At 35.7% G+C, this 19032-nt stretch overlaps 1 protein-coding gene across 1 annotated transcript; it reads left to right on the top strand.

Annotated features, from left to right (window-relative positions):
• Positions 1–11407: 11407 nt before the first annotated feature.
• On the top strand, positions 11408–16439 carry LOC132273716 (chlorophyllide a oxygenase, chloroplastic). Its single transcript, XM_059774761.1, has 9 exons — positions 11408–11563; positions 12648–12884; positions 13054–13158; positions 13253–13531; positions 13779–13926; positions 14113–14297; positions 14413–14525; positions 14859–15153; positions 15817–16439. Exons 1-9 carry the CDS (start codon positions 11486–11488, stop codon positions 15985–15987), a joined length of 1611 nt encoding a protein of 536 aa, XP_059630744.1. The 5' UTR covers positions 11408–11485; the 3' UTR covers positions 15988–16439.
• Positions 16440–19032: the final 2593 nt, after the last annotated feature.

Here is a 19032-nt window from a genome sequence, read left to right as displayed (position 1 = left end):
CCAATATCGCAACCAACTTCATCACCTCAATAGATCCCATTACTAATGATAAGTGAGATCTCAACTATCGACATGTGCGGAACGATCTTGATTCCAATCGGCAGTCATAAATAGGGTATCGAGCCATTAAATTAGGTATGGGAAAAAAAAAAAAAAAAAACCTCAAACATTCAATACAGATTTAATTCTTCTGCTATATGATTACAAGTACTAACTTGATCGTTGGAAGGTTCTCGGCCGGCACCCCACTAGTGCAATTCGATGTGACGTCCCGTTGTTTTGCAGGCAAACGCCGTCGTTCCAGGTCGCGAGGATTTTCGCATCAACATTAATTATTCACACTTTTGTTCAATAGTTATTTTCTTTTTTTCTTATTTAATTGTTGTTGCTTGTGAATGATGCTTTTTTTCCCCCCTATAAACAAATTAATAGTAAATTTGCATGTGCTTAAATATATAAATTCGGTTGTTTCTTTCACCTCAACATGTGATTAAGAATTTCAACATCACTGTGAAGATTTTGAAATCCTACAGAGTTTATTGTATTCACATGAAGTGGTCTGCATTTCAATTTTTAATGTGAATAAAGTTCATAATCTAATAAATATGTCATAGTCAATGACAAGAAGCAATAGCTGATGCCGAATTTACTACAACTATGAAGGTTATGTTAGTGACAAAGACGATCTTGACAGGCATACTACGGTGGACTTGCAAATTCATGGAGAAATGAGCATTATATGTGATGGGATTGCTAATTCAATATGGCAGATTAGTAGATAAATCATTCCAAAGTATTTTTTATGCCATTAAATAGTGGTTTGAATCTTTGTTTAATTTTTCTTTTAGTCAATTATTGTTTATTTTGGAATTAGTAGTTAAATTATTTATACAATTTGGCAAATTCACATTTGTCATTAGAAATTTGTTATCTTCTTTAAATTAATTTACATTATTTATTTGTTAATATAATTATTATGCAATTTTATTGGTACAAATATTTTTATGTGGTTTTTTATTTAATGACAAAATAACAAGGAGGCTCATTTTTAGCCCATAGCTATAGGAAAGAAAGATAAGAGAGCAATACTCCCACCCAGCAAGGCTATAATTTTTTCATGTATTCGGAGCATGGTAGCTACACAATTTATTTGGCACTCTTAAATGTTATTGCAAAAGTCAACAACAAACAATAAAAGGGCCTTCGAAAGAAAGAGAAGTCCTATTCAAATACGGTTAAATAATTATATAAGGGTATTATTGTAAATTTATGTTTATTTTATACCAAAAGGACTTTGGTCATTTTGTTTTCAATGATTAAAATAATTTTTGCAACTATAACAACTTCTCAAAAGCCTTGTGTAATATCCCGTAATTTTAAAGAGTTTATTTAAATTAATTTTGAATTAATTTTGTGTTAGGTTAATTCTTTAAATGTGTAGATTTATTCACCTTCTAATTATATATGTTAAATTAGTTAATTAATTTTATTTATTTGTGCATGTAATATTGATTTTTATGTTCTATATAGTATAATGATTAGTTTTGAAATTTTTATTGGTTATGTTTTAGATTAATTATTATTATTTAATTAAAGTATTTAATTTGTATTGAATAATAATAATAATAATAATAATAATAATAATAATAATATAATAATAATAATAATAATATTTATAATAATAATAATTGTAATAGTTTAAAAATAATAATAATTATAATAATAATAATAATAGTATTAAATCAATGTAATGATGAAGAAATTAAATCTTAGGATAGGATTTCATTCCCATAGTTGAACCTTAGGACATCTTGCTTGACTTGACTTGCTTGCCTTAAAGCCATATGGTTGGGAATGTGGTTAATTAAATGCAAAAATAGATATTTGTAATATTTATATTATATAAATTGTATATAAATTAGCTAGCCTACCTTAGAAGGAAAGAAAGGGAGTTAGAAACAAATTATAAATTCTAGTGAGCCATTGTAAAAGTGTGGAAAGGAAGAGAGAGAAAGAAAGGAGCTTGGACCGGAGTAGGAAAAATTTACCAGTACTGTTTGTCAAGAAGAAGGATGGATTTCTTCGTCTTTGTATTGATTACAGAGAACTGAACAAGGTCACTATTCGCAACAAGTACCCGTTGCCCAGAATTGATGACTTGTTTGATCAGTTGAAGGGAGCTACTTACTTCTCAAAGATCGATTTAAGGTCTGGTTATCATCAGCTACGAGTCAGAGAACAAGATGTTCCAAAGACAACATTTCTCACAAGGTACGGATCTTACGAGTTTCGTGTTATGCCTTTCGGTTTAATGAACGCTCCAGCTGTCTTTATGGACTTGATGAATAGAGTATTCAGAGAGTACTTAGATCAGTTTGTCATTATTTTCATTGATGATATTCTGGTTTACTCTAAGTCGGAGAAAGACCATGCCAGACATTTACGCACAGTGTTGCAAACACTTCGAGAACATCAGTTATTTGCGAAGTTTGAGAAGTGTGAATTTTGGCAGAAAGAGGTCAAATTTCTGGGTCATGTAGTGTCAGAAGAAGGGTTAGCAGTAGATCCAGCCAAGGTTGCGGCCGTTATGGAGTGGGGACAGCCTACCTCACCGACAGAGATTCGCAGTTTTCTGGGATTGGCAGGGTATTATCGCAGGTTCATCCAGGGATTTTCCAAAATTGCGGGTCCACTTACTCATCTGACTAAGAAGAATGTACCATTTGTATGGGATGATTCTTGTCAGACTGCTTTTGCTGAATTGAAGAGTAAGTTAACTTCTGCACCTGTCTTAGCCACACCTCAGAGTGGAATCGAGTATTTAGTATTTACTGACGCTTCTCTGAAGGGTTTGGGTTGTGTGTTAATGCAAGAAGAGCGACCAGTTTCTTATTGGTCTAGGAAGCTTAAGCCTCATGAGCTTCACAATCTAGAGCTCGCAGCAATGGTTTTTGCCTTGCGTATTTGGAGGCATTATCTTTTGGGGGAGACTTTTCGATTGTTTAGCGATCATAAGAGTCTACAGTATTTGTTCACACAGAGGGAACTGAATATGAGACAGCGCAGATGGTTGGAGTTCGTGAAAGACTATCACTTCTCTATTCAGTATCATCCAGGGAAAGCGAATGTTGTAGCAGACGCACTCAGCCGTCGACCCTATGTCAACCTTTCAGCTTTGTTTGCAACAGAGTGGGATGCTTTGAAGACTGTTGATGAGTTAGCAGACGCTTTTATGGCATGTGTGGTAGTAACTCCTTCTATCATTCATCAGGTCATTCAAGCGCAACTCTCAGATCAACAGTGTATTGATCGGGTTTCAGAGTTAGCCTCCGGAGATGTTCCTTTTTAATTTGTAGGGACTAATGGAGGATTGAGGTACAAGGGACGTTTAATTGTGCCTTCAGCTGACAATTTGAGAAATGTTGTGATGAGAGAGACACACACTTCTCAGTTCTCTGTACACCCAGGGGGAGACAAGATGTATCAGGACATGAAACGCCAGTTTTGGTGGGCCGGCATGAAAAGAGATATAGCTATCTTTGTCTCTAAATGTAGCACCTGTCAGATGATTAAGATTGATCATCAGAAACCGCCAGGATCGTTACAGCCACTTCCCATACCAGAGTGGAAATGGGAGAGTATTTTCATGGACTTCATAGAGGGATTACCTACTTCACAGCATAATCACAACTCTATTTGGGTCATAGTTGATAGATTGACCAAGTCCGCTCATTTTCTGCCTGTTCGGTCAAACTTTACGTCAGAACAGTATGCTAAGCTGTATATTGCAGAAATGGTGAAACTTCATGGCGTACCATTGTCCATCGTATCAGATAGAGATCTGAAGTTTGTATCAGGATTTTGGAGGAGCTTTCAGCAGGCTTTGGGTACAGAACTTTATCTTAGCACTGCCTATCATCCTCAGACAGATGGACAGACTGAGCGAGTTAATCAGATTTTAGAAGACATGTTGCGGGCATGTGTTCTTGATTTTAAGGGCAATTGGGAGGAATATTTGCCGCTTTCAGAGTTTGCTTATAACAATAGTTATCAAAAAACTATTGGTATGGCACCATTTGAGGCTTTGTACGGCAGACCGTGTCGGTCTCCTGTCTGTTGGCTTGGAGTTGGTGAGAACAGCTTTTTGGGTCCTGAATTTATTAAGGACACGTCAGAAAAGATCGCTATCATTAGGGATCGGATGCGTACAGCTCAAAGCAGATAGAAAAGTTATGCTGACCGTCGAACTCGTGCTTTGGAGTTTAAGGTTGGTGATCAGGTTTTGCTTAAGGTTTCTCCTATGAAGGGAGTAATGCGGTTTGGGTCAAAGGGTAAGTTATCGCCTCGGTTTGTAGGTCCTTTTATGATTACGGATCGGATTGGGACAGTAGCTTATCGTCTGGCTCTACCAGATAATCTTCATAGGGTACATAATGTTTTTCATGTATCCATGCTGCAGAAATTTCTACGGGAAGAAGATCGATATCAACACATTGATGTGGGTGAGATTGAGTTGCAACCCGATGCAACCTATTTGGAACAACCTTACTGTATTCTCGATCGTAGGAATCAGATACTGCGCACGAAGACTATTCCATTAGTACGTGTACAGTGGAGTCATCATAGTGCTACAGAGTCTACTTGGGAACGGGAAGATATTATCCGTGCCAAGTATCCAGAGCTCTTTAATACAGGTATGTAGTGAATTTCGGGGACGAAATTCCTTTATTAGGGGGGGAGAATGTAATACCCTGTAATTTTAAAGAGTTTATTTAAATTAATTTTGAATTAATTTTGTGCTAGGTTAATTCTTTAAATGTGTAGATTTATTTACCTTGTAATTATATATGTTAAATTAGTTAATTAATTTTATTTATTTGTGCATGTAATATTGATTTTTATGTTCTATATAGTATAATGATTAGTTTTGAAATTTTTATTGGTTATGTTTTAGATTAATTATTATTATTTAATTAAAGTATTTAATTTGTATTGAATAATAATAATAATAATAATAATAATAATAATAATATAATAATAATAATAATAATATTTATAATAATAATAATTGTAATAGTTTAATAATAATAATTATTATAATAATAATAATAGTATTAAATCAATGTAATGATGAAGAAATTAAATCTTAGGATAGGATTTCATTCCCATAGTTGAACCTTAGGACATCTTGCTTGACTTGACTTGCTTGCCTTAAAGCCATATGGTTGGGAATGTGGTTAATTAAATGCAAAAATAGATATTTGTAATATTTATATTATATAAATTGTATATAAATTAGCTAGCCTACCTTAGAAGGAAAGAAAGGGAGTTAGAAACAAATTATAAATTCTAGTGAGCCATTGTAAAAGTGTGGAAAGGAAGAGAGAGAAAGAAAGGAGTTTGGACCGGAGTAGGAAAAATTTACCCGATTACGCACAACCGGCGGATTTATTTTAAATCCAAAAAGGCAAGTTCTTATCTATTTTTCCCCTTTGAATCCATAAATTAATTGTTTAAATTATTTAAATTATTATGGAGCCTTGAGAGCATGTTAGGAGTTAATAAATTATTATTTTTAGTTTATTTAATTAATAAAATTTTAATTATTTAGGATGGTAGATATTTAATTATTATCCTATACAATTAAATCTAGCTAAAAATAATTATTTAAGGCTTCAGGGATTTTTCTAGAATTTTCCGGTAATTTTATGCATTTTCCGGCGCGGCTCCGGCGAGATTTCCGGTCGCCGGCAGCGGGGAAGAAGACCGGAGCAATCCGGTGTGTTGCGGCACAAGGTACCCTGTGTGCGCATGGATCCATGACCGGTTGATGGGAAATTGATTAAAAGATGGATTCGGTGTAGCGCGGGACACCATATGATGGTGCGCGCTAATCATCAGTCGTAGGATGAAAGGAGCATAGGTGGATTGGTCCGGTGTGGCGCGCATGTAGGAAAGGTGATGCAGCCAACCAACCGGAGGACGCCACGTCTGCAGGAGCCTTTAACGCGCACGTGGGAGCGCGTGCGCGCGCGTGGAACTCTCCAGACGCGCGTGGAAGCGCGTGCAAGCGCGTGAGAGAGTGGAAAACATTGGGCTGCGCGTGGGGAAGCTTAGGGCGGCGCGTGGGGGCGCGTGAGGGGCCCTGTCAGCTGCTGGAAATTACCAGATTACCCCTAGGGCCTGTTTTGTAAATTCCAGAGCCTTAAACTTGGATTTTTAGGTACGGTGTTGGTATTTACGGGTTTAACGGGCCACGAAATTTTTATTTCAATACCCGTTAAGTATTATTATGGCCGATTAATATTTCTAAACCTTAATTGGCCCGTTTACCGTACGGATATGAATGTGATTCATTTGAACAACATTACTATAGGTGGTGTTATTATTTTATTAAATGGTATTCATTAGTACTGTTAATAATGTCACGGTTATCGTCATATAAGTTATCCATTAGATGTTATGGGATATTTATACTGTTAATCATATATCAACCATGATTATTATGCTGTGTGCATTTCAGAGAATAAATGGACTGTTTAAATTATGTCGCATTTATATTACATGGATGTGTTGCCATATAGAACCATGTGAGCTGGCTAATAAGTTTAGACTCATTTATACCTTATGCATTCGTTGCTATAGACAGATGTGTGGCTGTCGGGGTATGTGGTTTAATATTATTGGCATGTGTTGCCTAATTGACATGCTCAGTATGTTTAGTAATATTATTGGCATGTGTTGCCTAATTTATATGCTCAGTATATTCATCAGTACTTTGAGAGGTGTTATCATTGTGTAGTTCGTTATAGTCTGTGTTGTCAGTACCGTGCACCATGTATAATAGCTGATTTCCCGGGTAGGGAAAGGCAACACTTAACCACCTAGTGTGAGTCTAAGTGATCACCGTCTATTCTGGTTGAGGTCATGTTATACATTGGATAGTTCCCTTAGGATGTATACAGATATAGTACTCATCCGATTCATAATGATTAATTTATTTGATTCTCTGATTTGGGTCATAGTAGAGAGGACTTGCTCGTGGGGTTAACCCACCATTGTTGTTATTTCAGGATACGGTCAGTACCCGTTCCAAGGTTGAGGTTAGCAGTGTGGGACCACCATCCGAACTCATCTACTCTTACGATCCAGTTCAAGGTAGAAGTTTTATGTATTACTTCAGTTTCAGTTTTTATTTACTTTTGACGTTGAACTCTTAGGTTTATATTTAGGGATCCTTGATATAGGATTTCCAAGTTGTAATGGAGTACTGTATTTAAATAAAGGATGAATGGATGTTGTATTATTTAGTGTTCCTTTCCTGTCTAAATTCTTTTATTATCATCATTTTGTATTCCATGCTTGTATATTGCCAATTGTTTTTGATATCCCTTGTTTTTCGTGTATAAGCCTGATCAACTTATGCGTGGAAAATGTTGGGGGTGTCACACCTTGCTCACCAAACGTTTTTTTATTTTTATTTATATTTATTTATTTATTATTATTTTTTATCAAATTCCTTCCAACGAAGTCATTCCTATAAGTCCCTTATAATAAAAGGACTTTTTTTTTATAATTTTTTTAATTTTATTTTGAAAGGTCCTCCAAACGCAACCTAAAAGTCCATGTCCATTTCAATTTTGTAATCATATGTAATTCATGACCAAAATATAATAGTATTAATCTCAAAATTAAAAATAAAAATTGAGAATTAATGTCCTTTGACACCTAAACTAGTGAAGTGAGGTAGTATGCCTTTGATCATACAATTTTATTTACCCTTTCGGCAAATCATATGTCAATACATCTCGAAGAACTTGTTAGGTGCAAGTACAATCGGTTACAGTTCAACGACACAACCCATATTTAGTAGTGATCACATTTCGAAGAACTTGTTAGGTGTAAGTATAATCGGCTCAATATAGTTTGAAGATACAATCCATATCTATTAGAGATATTTTTCGGACATGGCCAAACGAGACAGAGTGCACTAAATTGATGTCAAGGAAGAATGAATTGAGATATGAGTCATGACAAGCAGACTAGTTAGACCTCTTTGTCAAAGTGAAACAATTAAGGCCATTGATGGCCTGAAGTGGGACCCTATTTTAGGCCTGAAGTGGGACCCTATTTTAGGCCCTACTTCAGGTCATTAATGACCTTAATTGTTTCACTTTGACAAATAGGGCTAACAAGTTGGTCTGGATATCACTTTCCTTGAGATATATAAGAATGAAAGCAGAGGCAGGGATTCCATCGAATGCCATGATGAACTTTTTTTTATTTCAGGCTTTGGTGATCTCGTTGGTGAATGGTGACTGGGTCAATTTGGTGGCTATTTGTGTTACCAAATTGGCATGAGTCTGAGCTTTCAGTTCCATGATCCGCACACCGATCTCCCATTGCATCTGGGCTTTCCAACCCGGTTGATTGTTCACTGGGATGTTCTACTGATGAATGGCCCGATTTTGATTTCGATGCGAGCCTCAAATGGAGGGGTGACTAGATTCAGTATGCTCATCTATTGGTGAAATTAGGTTCTTTTGACTTTTGGCTCATTCAACCTTTGCTTGGAGTCTTCATTATCTCTGCACAGGGCATTGAATTGCTGTTGCATTTCCTCCTAGCGTGTTTACATAACTTCTTCTTGTTAGCATGAGCTTTCTTCTCTGGCCACCATTTTGGAACATAGGTTTACCATTAATTTTGTAGGAATGTTTCATTTGTTTCCCACAAATGGTGCCAAAGTGTAAGTTCAAAAAGTTGTAAGCTATGAAAAGTCAAAGAAAGCAATTCACACACTAAAAGGAGAATGAATAATTTTATTATTGCTTAGGAAAAAGTTCTAGATCTAAAAAATTCTTAATAGCAGTTGACACCTTTCCTTCACATTTTTTTTCCCTTATTTGTACAAAAAATATTACAACTACTTTGTTGATTTTTCTCTTTAATTCTCTCTTATGTGGGTGTAATTTTTTTTTTTTTTTAGTTGGTACTCTTACACACATGCCTCCACTGAAGTTTGAACCTTGACCTCTCTTTGGAAAGAAAGGGGTTGATACCGCTAGGCCACACCCATTGGTTTTGTGGCTATAATTCTATTTACTAATACTGATTTTAATCTTGATTTGCTTCAATTTGATTTTGACTTGACTTGCCACGTGCCTCATTCCTTATTGAGATGTATTACGCCACGTGTCGAGTTATTACTTGGACTTTTCTTTGTATAGGTGTTTTTGTTACTCTAGAGGGGGAGGAGGGGTGAATAGAGTCTTTGACAAACAATGGTTAATTTTTTGAATTAAAATATATTCAAGACTTGAGCATATATCTCAATAAAATGTGCAAGATAATATAACAATATAGAACAGAGCAAGCAAAATATATATAATATGAGATAAGGGAAGAAAGATTTCAAACTACCACACAACGATTTAGCAAGGTTCAGAATTCATACTCCTTGATTTAAGATCCCTCTTGTGACTTTCCCAAATCTAATATGGCTTATACTTTTGAATGGAAAGCAAACCTTTACAACGAAGCAAACTTGCTTCCTTCCTTGATGCTAAGAGAAAAATCTTCTTTTAGGCTTCCTTGGGTTACACCAACCCTTTGGGTCAAGCCAACCCTTTGAAGAAGTTCATAAAAAGATTATGTGTACAAATGTCTCTCTCAAAAGATGGATATATAAATCACAAGCTCACAAGACTAGAATAAACATGAAACCAAGTTGAAACTTGAGTTTATTAAATGAAATGAGAGAGAAATCAAATGGTGAATTAAATGCTCATAAACGTCTCTCAAGTGTTGCAAGTCTTCCTCATAAATGCATAGCCTTATTTATAGAGAAAATCTGTTGAAAATGGCTATTAGATTTAGTTGGGAGAGCATTAAATGCAAAATTAGCCATTGCATTTCGAACCTAGTACTTTCGGTCGCCTGAAATGGTTGTTTTGGTCGACCGAACTTATGAAACCAGAAGGTTAATAGTTTCTACTAGGAGACTGAAACGTGGGTTCTAAAATGCATACCTACTGCCTTGTTTTAAGACATCTACCAATCGATATACCAGGCGGTTAAAAACTTCCCAAATTCAAATAAGGACCACCTTTGAGATGTCTTAGGCCTTGTACTCCATTTATGTCAAGTATGAATAGACCATTGAAGTTTGTAACCTATTTCTAGATGGTTTAAAGATCAAAATAAGATATGAATGAAGCATATATGTATGATCCTATAGAGATGAGCTTCAAAAAGAATTCATAAGTACTTTGACATGAATCATAAGCACTCACTAACCTTTCTACCCATTTGTTCAAGTATTGGCCTTAATCATTGAGCTTTAGGTTTCTTCCTTCAGCGTTGAGTTGCATTCTTGACCTTTGAGGTCCAAGTCAACTTGAAAGCTTCATGCTTTGACTTTTGAGTTATTTCCATGTGTATTTGGATGCTTGGAACGTAACTTTGATCAACATAGCTTCATTGAGGTTAATATTAAAATTTTTACAAATCTAGCACAACACTTAATATAAAGATTAGTGCCATACAGATGACTCATTTAAATGAATTTAATCATTACTATGGTCAATAAACCAGACACAAGACTCATTCAATTTTAAATGATTAAATAGATTATTTTTTTCTCGAGGCGCTATGTACATTTGTAATTGGATCACATCAGCGGTCAGTAGAGATCACCTACTCACCGATGAGTAGACACGTATTGTCCCTTATAAAATTAATATGTTACAAGATAATATGTTACAAGAGTATTTGATTGGAGAAATTATTAAATGGTCTTGGTCTATTTAACACTTGGTGGATTAATTTAATATGAAATTTCTAATCATAAAATTTTGTAATTTATTAATATACTTTTGTAGAATTATTTTCACAATCATAAAATCTGTATTTAAGTGGTTTGCATTTAAGTGGTTCATCAAATGTTGGTCACAATTTAATAATTTCTCATTTTGATTGGGTGTATACAACTATGACATGACTTTTCTCACACAACCAATGTAATCCGTGATATAATTGGCCAATGGTGGGTCGCCCAATGCGGGATTTAGCAAATCCACCAGTCCAACACACGAGAGCACAAGCTCATCATAATAATAACACACTCCTCGAAAACATTTTCTTTTTAAAATTTTAAAGGTAATAAGAGCAACATTATCAAAAACAGAAACACAAAGTTGATAAAGAACCCAAAAGATATCTGGTTGATCCGAGTTGGCAAGATAAAGAGCCCCACAAGGAGAAGATACATTTACTCACAAGCCAGAGAGCATGTGGTTGGAGGAGTTGCCATGAGTGAAACAGAGCAGTCCCACGCTCTTCCACTTGTCAAACCACAGGAGGCCAGTTGAGATCGCGCGCAATACCAACCTCTTATCAACAAAATCCCCTTTTACCATAAATCTCTCTCTCTACAAATGTCACCATTTTCTTTCTCTTTCTCTCTCTAAAGCTTCCCTCAGCCATGTCCACCTTGGCTGCTGCTGCGACTCTCTCTCTTCCCATTTCTTTCTATCGATCGCCCAAATTTAACACCAAAAGGGTAAGATTTTCTACCTCCGTGTTTGCTATATTTATATGGGTACTTGCTATTTCTAGAAGAAATTTTAGTTTATTTTTGTTTTTATAGAGCCAAGTGACTTGGTTAATTTGTTAGCTAAATTACAGCTTTGGTTGTGTAATCAACACTGATATGTGTGATCTTTGATATTTATCAATGTTAAGCTTATCTGGGTATTTGCTAAATCTAGTGGTTAATTTAGTTTAGTTGTTTGATTTGTTAGGTAGCACATGAAAAGCAAATTCAGATGTAACTTGGAAAAAAAAAAAAAAAAAATTTCCAGAAGTTCTTTACTTATGAGTGTTAACATATTGATTTGATTTGATTTTTTATTTTATTTATTTGCTTGTAAAGTAATACAAGTTCTTGAAATATCCAAACCAAATGATAATTTTACTTGTCAAAAAATAAAAAAAAATAAAAAAATTGGTTTAGAGAAGAGATTGTGTACTAAGTACCCAAAAAAGGTGTGACATTTGATATGTTTTTTTTTCTGATGAATTTATCTGGGAAGCTGCTAATTATAGAGGAAAATGTTGTCAATTCAATGGACTTGTAAATTTTGTAGTAGCTAATTGTTCATTTGAACCCGTAAAGTATGAATGTTCAAATGTTTCTAACTTGTCTGGGTATCTTTGAGATCTGAAGAAAACTTTAATGTAATTGGGAAATTGTGGCTTACATGCGTTTACTCAATTGAAAAGCTGTAATTTTTTATTGTCTTTAATCTACAGACCTGCAAAATCTAGCAGATAATTTGGCTACATAATTTGTTTTGAGTGTCATATTGTGGCTTAATTAGAGTATGAAGTATTTTTTTACAGTTTCGCTGGTAAAATAATATATTTATCTCGTAAATATAAAGAGAAATATAGTACAGGGTGGTTTTTTTGTTTTACAAAAAATTGTTGGGTTGACTTGTAAGCAACTGTTCAGTCACAAGAAGTTGTGATTTTAATGTCTCTCTGCTGAATTTATAGGGTTACCTATTTAACCCGAAGGAAATGGTAGTTAGTTTACTTGTTAGTTGATTTATATTAAAACTGTGCTGGGCATGGGATTGCAGGGTGTCCGAGGAGGGTTTGGAGTGTTTGCTATACTTGGAGAGGAAGGTGGATTAGTGGACAAAAAGAGCGTTTGGAGTGCAATTTTTGATGTGGAAGATCCGAGGTCCAAAGTGCCTCAGTATAAAGGGAAGTTCTTGGATGCAAATCAAGCTCTAGAAGTGGCTAGATTTGATATTCAGTACTGCGATTGGCGAGCCCGGCAAGATCTACTTACAATCATGCTCCTTCATGAAAAGGTTTCTATGTCATTGAGTTATTATTCATTTTCTTCCAAGTATTGATATTTATTGTTCTTGTGATCCTGAATACCAATTTTGCTGCTGTTGTTGTTTATTTATTTTATATTATTATTGTAAAATTGAATTGTTATTGTGGTTTTCCTCACTTTCACTGATATGGTTGTAGGTTGTAGATGTATTAAACCCTCTGGCCCGCGATTTCAAATCCGTTGGCACCTTTAAGAGGGAGCTTGCAGAGTTGCAAGAAGAGCTTGCAAAAGCTCACAAACAGGTGTGAATCTCATAATCATTTGTAGTTTGTATTGTTCAACTTATCAGACAATCAAACTCATGCACTTCTATCTCTGATCCATGAATAATGACAGGTTCATATATCTGAAGCAAGGGTTTCCACTGCTTTGGATAAGCTAGCATACATGGAAACATTGGTTAATGATAAGCTGTTGCAAGACAGAAACACCACCGAATCCGACCGCACATCCTCTTCTCCCAGTACTTCTACAGAAACTTTGGATACTGTTAAAAGCAAGATGCCCCGAAAAAAAAGCCTGAACGTGTCCGGTCCTGTTCAACCTTACCACCCCCATTTGAAGAACTTCTGGTACCCTGTTGCTTTCTCAAATGACCTGAAGGATGACACCATGGTAAGTTGAGTCTCTAAAATCTGTGATTCATTTTTATGTGTGGAACACTGATCATCCAGCTACCTTCCATATTACCAGAACAAATGGTGTGGATGCGATCAAAAAGAAAAAGTAAAACGAAATAAATTGCTGGAGTTGCAGTCTCATTTGTATTGAAATAATCGTGATGCCATCAATGTCATGGCATGGCAAACCTTGATGAATACCTGATAACCTTTTTAATTTCCGTATTGTTATTCTATTTCAGGTCCCAATTGATTGCTTTGAGGAACCGTGGGTTATCTTCCGTGGGAAAGATGGGGAACCTGGATGTGTTCAGAACACCTGTGCTCATAGAGCATGTCCTCTTCACCTTGGTTCAGTGAATGAGGGTCGCATCACATGTCCTTACCATGGTAAGCAGCAGTAAAAGGAGATAATCAATGTTTATGCACTATCTAACAAAAATACTGACTAATAAGAGGATAATGTTATGCAATGCATGATTCATTAACATTTTTTTTCTACTATGATTAAATGGTTATTAAAAATTAGATGATAAGATTACACATTTCTCATATGCTGTACTGGATGAACTTCAGGGTGGGAGTACTCCACTGATGGAAAATGCAAGAAAATGCCATCTACGAAATTACTTAATGTGAAGATTAAAGCATTGCCATGTTTTGAGCAAGAGGGAATGATTTGGGTTTGGCCAGGCAGTGACCCTCCAACATCGACCATTCCGTCTTTAGAACCTCCTGCAGGATTTAAAGTACATGCCGAGGTTTGTTATAGATGCATTTTGATTCCTTCAATTGGTGCAAGCATCCAAAGCATGTTTAAAGGGTCTGATTAAAGACACAAGTATTGTCTCATACTGATTTCATTTGGAATGTCAGATTGTAATGGAACTTCCAGTTGAACATGGACTACTTTTGGACAACCTTTTGGATCTTGCACATGCCCCTTTCACTCATACGTCAACCTTCGCCAAAGGATGGAGTGTTCCCAGGTTTGTTCAGTATTCACTAAAATGATTATTACATTTTAAACAGTAAAAGGAGTTTTTTTTTAAATCATTACCCAGCCATGCATATTTAACTGAACAGCAAAAAAAAAAAAAAAAAAAAAAAGAAAAAAAAAATATTTTAGCCTTTGAATTAGCATCAAAGCAAATACTTTCCTTTTTCTTTTCATATGTACAGAATTTAGTCTTTTAAATGCTATGGAAAGAAAATGGAATGTTGCATTACAAAAGCTCTTCAATGTAACTCCCAGATTCAGATGCTTACAAGATATGCTTTGGAATATTATCATAATGTTGCATGCTTATTTGTATTGTCAGCTTTGTGAAATTTTTGACGCCCACATCTGGCCTCCAAGGATACTGGGACCCCTATCCAATAGACATGGAATTTCGACCACCTTGTATGGTTCTATCAACCATTGGAATCTCGAAGCCTGGAAAACTGGAGGGACAGAGCACCGAGCAATGCTCCACGCATCTTCACCAACTTCATGTGTGCCTACCCTCGTCCAGACACAAGACTAGGTTATTATACAGAATGTCACTGGATTTTGCTCCCATGCTGAAGCATGTGCCTTTCATGCAGTACCTGTGGAGGTATTTTGCAGAGCAGGTAAAAATAAGTTCTAGAGAAGTAACCTTTTTCATATATCTATTGTACTGCATGATAGTTCCAAGGCCTGGTAAAAAAGTTGAGAGTAGTAGTGATTGATTGAAATGTCATGGTTAGATAACATTTCAATTGACAGACCTAGTAGAAATTTTTTCCTTCTCTTCTCTACCAGTCTCGAATCCTTCACCTAGAGTTTGGAAGTTAAGACCCAAAGCCACTAGGACAGAGGTGGAAATATGTTGCGTGCATGATCACTTGGATCTGGGTTTGTACTCAGATTTTTAACTGGAAGTTGCCCGACTACACATTTAACATGCTAGAGTGATCCAAAAGTCATTAGTATTGGGCCATGATCATAGCTTGAGATGAGGCTCATTGAAGACACCTCCAGGCACATTTTAAATGCATAAAACCTTAAAGACAACCACACGGGGTTGGCTCAAGTGGGTAAGTCACTTGGCCGTGGTGCTCAGGAAGCATTAGGTCTACAGCTTCGACTCCACTTGAGTGCAAACAATTCAAAACACCCGTCTTATTTCTGCAAAATCGATTTGATTTACCTTTTGAGTGAATGAAAGTTTCCCCAAAAGGTGAAGGGAGTCTTTCATTCTTCCTCCTATTTTTTCGACTTTCTGGCTAGATTCTGAGTGTGATGTATTGCAGGTTTTGAACGAGGATCTACGGCTTGTAGTTGGCCAACAGGATCGGATGCTGAAAGGGGCGAATGTTTGGAATTGGCCGGTATCCTATGATAAGCTTGGAGTAAGGTACAGGTTATGGAGAGAGGCTGTGGAGGGAGGAGCTAAACAAATACCCTTCAGCAAATCAACATAGAAGCTAACCCTGGGATGTTTTGAACTTCTCCAAGTACTTCTTTGGAAACAATCAGCTCGTGTAGAATTGCAAAAGATCGGCAACTCCAAACAATTTTGTGCAGATTGGTTCTCCCTTGCTTCCCAAAGATCTTCCAATTAACTCAGCGGAAACTGTTAATTGATCTGAGGCTGGAAAAGATATGGTCCCTACCTTCCAACCACTGTAAAATAAAAGAGACTGTACACTATATTTTATTGTTTGTGTGTACAGTTTGATAGCCTGCCTTTTCTTTTTTAAAATTCTTACCATTTCTCCAAGTCTCATCACTCACGATAGTCGGGAAAATTGTTTGCCAACCCCAAGTACTGGTGTTTTGATCTCTTACCCCAAGGCTGAGAGGCATGAGAAATTTGTTGTACAATGTATAAATTTTCTTCTTGAAATGGAAACAAATTAATAATTCATGATCAGCTGTGATTTGATTTTCTCAAAGTAATGCTACTCTTAGCGTCGATCTCGTAAGGTTCATAAACTCTAAGAAATGAGACTGAATGATGCAATCCCAGGGTTTTAAACGGTTTAATGTGTTGATCCTTTCAGGGATTTGCAATAACAAATTATGAAAATATGAGTTAAGATTCTTTGCAATACGGCATGGTTGTCAGATTATAGTGGACAATAACGATCACTCACACATGATCGTGCCACATGTGAGTGACCATGGCTGGCTGTTCGGTGCTAAAAAAATACGGTACTATTCAACGAGTGACCATGATTGTTCAGTGTATTACAGGCACTGGATCCGGCCTCATGCAAAGATTAGTCATTACACTCTGGTTTGCAGAAGATGTTTGTGATAATGGTCAAGTTACTGGGCAAAAATCAACTAAGGCTACTGACGAATAAAAATTGATGTAGATGAAGTGGAAATCTTTTGCCCTGGAATGCATATTAGCAACAGATAATTCAAATTCTCTTGTAGAATTGAGGAGGGAGTTCTAAAGGTGGTAAAAAGGCCAAAGTGGGAATAACCAATGCTTTGGTCATTTATTTTTCTTCTTGTTACCACCACAATTTTTTTTTGTATGTTGGGGTCCTGTATCCTTTTATAATTGCAGATAAATAAGAATGTTGGTTGGAAGAACTCACCTGCCAGAAATAAGAATGTTGGTTGGAAGAACTCACCTGCCAGAAACGATATATGGAGAATTGATCAACTTGCTCTTTGACTGTTTAGTGATCTTTTTAACTTTACAACTTCATGAATTGGACCAATCTACCCATCATTAATATTTGATAAACAAAAAAAAAAATTGAAGAATTGTGTTAGAGAAAAAATTTGCATAGCAAGTGAAAAAAAAAACTCATACAAAATTCATTTTAAATTGAAACGGAGTAAACGAAAATGTTATGGAAGTTAGATTCACGGAAGTAGGAAAAATCTGCATGGCAGTGAATAAAAAACTCATAGAAAATTCGTTTAAAATTGAAATAGAGCAAACGAAAATCGTCATATATCTTCCCAATTCCCTCTGCTTTTCACTCATCTCTTATCAGAGTTTGGATTGTTTTTTTAATCGAAATTTGGATGGTTATTTCATTTATCCCGTAATACATCTTCCCTATTCCCTCTATTCCCTCTTTTTTCATTCATCAAACCAAGTAAAAGTAGAATGAGAAAAATCTATAATTTTTGGTATCCTCCAATTTCTCACTATTCACTCCTAATGATATTAAGAGCATATTATCAATCTGAAGAATAAACTTTTTAAACTATGTTGAGTTTTTTCAGACTACAATGTATATAAGTGCTTAACATATGGGTCACTGTGTTGACGCTAAAAATCAGCTCCGTAGATTCGATTTGGAATTGATATAGTGCGGACGTGCTAGAACCAATTATATGGTTCGAGTGTGAGTTGTCAATGTTAGTCTCTTTGAAAATATTGACTATCAGGCGATTCGAGGAGAAAGAAAACAAATATAACTCCTCTTTGAGTTCGAATTGCCTTAATTAAAAGGACTTTATCAGTGAATAATATATAGTATTAATATGAGAATAGAAAGGGGAGAAAATATAGATATAGAAAGTGATAAGGAGAAGAGATAGAGAGAAATAGAACGAAACTGATAGATTGGGGGTGAGATAGAGATGGGAAGGATGCTATTTAGGGAAAGTGCTTGAGAAAGTAAACAAATAAATTAAAGGATTCTGAGGGTGCTGGACCTCTATCACAGCATGCCTCCTTGATTATTTATAGAATAAAATATAGAAACAAACTCCTATATGCAAGTATTTTACTTGCATTACAACTCTATCACTTAATTAACTATTAATTTAAATTAAACTACTCCTAGAGATAAACATAAATTTTTAATTAAAACCAACTAACAGATAAATACTAACACTTGATCCCTATCCATTAGTTAATTCAAAGCTTCTCCAATCTTCTACCTTTGCATGCAGTTTCTGTTACCTTTTCCACGTGTCAATTTATATCCAAATTGGTTGCCATGTCATTAATACAAAATTTACCAAAAAGGGTGTCAACAATGTCCCCAATTTTAAATGTCTTATCAGCTGTCGGTCACCCAAGAAGATAAGATATTTGAAATTTAAAGTACATTGGAAGAAAATTTTGAACAAAGGTTGCGCTAGTCACTTGTAATCGGATTACAAATCAACGAGCTCCAAAGCTTTTTTTCTTTTGAATCACCTCTAAGATGATCTTTATTTCATATTAGCCAAATCTGCCGATTTAGGCTTCTTCCTATATTCTCAAAAAATTTGCCGATATTGTCAGCCCATAAACCAATGAAGGACTTGCCCCCCATGCATTTTCCAACTCCACTAGCAAATCATGATCATGATCGGCAGGAATTAAATTATTGTGGAGCGTCATTCTAGTCGATCTGCCTATTATCTCCATAACATTGTGCTAAGAAGGAGTTTTCTTAGCTGAATTCCTTTCAGCCGATTTCATCTCAACCGATTTTGCCTTAGTTGAGTTTTCCTTCAGCTCAATCGGCAGGATTGCATCATGCCCAAAAGTCCATTGATTG

Source organism: Cornus florida, unplaced genomic scaffold, assembly GCF_030987335.1.
Source record: "Cornus florida cultivar Cherokee Brave unplaced genomic scaffold, ASM3098733v1 CherokeeBrave_3.0.0_Hap2_Chr09, whole genome shotgun sequence".
NCBI classification, from domain to species: Eukaryota; Viridiplantae; Streptophyta; class Magnoliopsida; order Cornales; family Cornaceae; genus Cornus; species Cornus florida.
The sequence above is the reverse complement of the archived record's forward strand: the minus strand, read 5'-3'. Positions and strand labels throughout refer to the sequence as shown.

What these genes read in the sequence shown, in the direction of transcription:
- LOC132273716 (XM_059774761.1), top strand. Translation starts at nt 11,486, where the DNA reads ATGTCCACCTTGGCTGCTGCTGCGACTCTCTCTCTTCCCATTTCTTTC. An exon ending in CATCACATGTCCTTACCATG is followed by an intron (nt 13,927 to 14,112) that starts GTAAGCAGCAGT and finishes GATGAACTTCAG; the next exon opens with GGTGGGAGTACTCCACTGAT. An exon ending in GGAGGTATTTTGCAGAGCAG is followed by an intron (nt 15,154 to 15,816) that starts GTAAAAATAAGT and finishes GATGTATTGCAG; the next exon opens with GTTTTGAACGAGGATCTACG.